This window comes from Phytophthora parasitica (genome assembly GCF_000247585.1).
Source record: "Phytophthora parasitica INRA-310 unplaced genomic scaffold supercont2.109, whole genome shotgun sequence".
In the NCBI taxonomy this organism is placed as follows: domain Eukaryota; phylum Oomycota; class Peronosporomycetes; order Peronosporales; family Peronosporaceae; genus Phytophthora; species Phytophthora nicotianae.
Genome location: NW_008649095.1, coordinates 4,017 through 5,553, shown reverse-complemented (window position 1 = coordinate 5,553; position 1,537 = coordinate 4,017). Strand labels below are relative to the sequence as shown.

Below are 1,537 nucleotides of genomic sequence, written 5' to 3'. Positions count from 1 at the left end.
TCGATGATGACGTGGAGGAGGACAACCAGACGGTGAAGATCGCGGACAAAACGAAGGTGGAGAACTTCGAGAGGGATGCAAGTACTGATAAGCAAACGCAACAAGCAGGTTTGATGAAGCCATTTATAGTAGAAGATATTTATCCAAGACATCCTGTTTATCCAATATCCGACATCGCTTGCATGATCTCATCGGAATCTTCATCGTCATCGATGCGTTCGTCGTCCTGCCCATCCAGATCTCCGTCGTGTGCGTCGGGGTACATGTCATCAGCCAAATCATCTCGAATTGGTTCGCCTGTACTAGATGCAAGGTTCGAGTAGATGAACACAAGTTGCTCCACTTTCGATGCGTGCAACCGGTTTCTTCTCTTAGAATGGATAAATCCGTGAATGCTCCAACATCGCTCACTGGATGCGGACGAAGTTGGGATTGCAAACATCATATCAGCCACTGGTTTAAGCAGCGGAAACGCAGCACGACGATGAATCTTCCAGAAACTCGAAGGTGACATGGGAATAGTAGTTGGTGCGGTCCCCCGCTCAGCCCACGTAAAGCGCTGGCATATCCACGCTTCAACGGCGCCCTGATACTTTTCACAACATCGGGGTCCGTCGCTGCACCTTTTGCCATATCGACGAGCTCTCGCATGGCTAGCGCAAGGTCTCCTTCTTCATTTGGGTCGCTCGAACAAGCGAATTTCGTGATATCCGTGGTTTGGTCAAGCAGGTGGTAAAGGTTGTCCTATCAAACTGCCAATCACACAACCTGTTGTTACCACTGCAACGTAGTGTCTCTGCTTCCAGTTTTACACAGCAACAATCTTGGTGTTGTAATAGTCAGTGTAAGCGAAAAACTTAAGCAGACCGGGGTTCTGCTCTCTAATGACCGGCGAATCCGAGACCAATTTCAGCTTCGGGTCCAGCTTCAGCGCCAGGAAGTATTCATCAGGAGTGACCTTTTTCTCAAACAACACCGTGTCCGACACACCCTTCCTAATCATTTGCTCGACATTTGATATCCTCCATTTCTGAGACAACGACTGGAATTTCGTGTTCGCCATTTGAACCAGCTTCGAGTTGGTAACCCATGTCTTGAAACTCTGTGCCCACGTCTTCATCTTCGTTGTGAACTCCGCCATTCCTCTCTCTTCCTCGTCTGCGTTCGTGCCGTCGTTAGCCCGAAGTAAGCGCTTGCCACCGACGTTCCACTGAGCGGCTTGATGCAGCTCTGACTGCGGCATCTTGAGCTGAATACCGTCTTCGGTTGCTGTGAGCGCGTTGCCGCAGGCAAAAATAACGAAGGCGAGAGCGAAGAGAAGGACAGAGTTGCGCATTTCACTTCAAAGGAGGCTAAGCGATGCTTTGCGACTTCGTTGCGATGCTCGAAGCAAGTTTGAGAATGAAGTTTTAACCATTCTTTAAAATGGATAAAAACGCTCTTCTTTGATGACGAAAGTACCACTCGTAGGTATGGATTCCGTACGTGTGCTCAGTGAGCACTGCTCACGTCCATTCACAATGCAGTACTGTACATA

General features: G+C 48.9%; 2 protein-coding genes across 2 annotated transcripts; both read right to left on the bottom strand.

The window, feature by feature from the left end:
• Positions 1-157: 157 nt before the first annotated feature.
• PPTG_19244 (hypothetical protein) lies at positions 158-514 on the bottom strand (the record flags this gene model as incomplete). Its single annotated transcript, XM_008917625.1, has 1 exon — positions 158-514. The coding sequence occupies one exon, from the start codon at positions 512-514 to the stop codon at positions 158-160; it is 357 nt and encodes a 118-aa protein (XP_008915873.1).
• Positions 515-808: 294 nt separating this feature from the next.
• PPTG_19243 (hypothetical protein) lies at positions 809-1,336 on the bottom strand (the record flags this gene model as incomplete). The annotated part of the gene is made up of 1 exon (XM_008917624.1): positions 809-1,336. The coding sequence occupies one exon, from the start codon at positions 1,334-1,336 to the stop codon at positions 809-811; it is 528 nt and encodes a 175-aa protein (XP_008915872.1).
• Between the last annotated feature and the right edge of the window lie 201 nt (positions 1,337-1,537).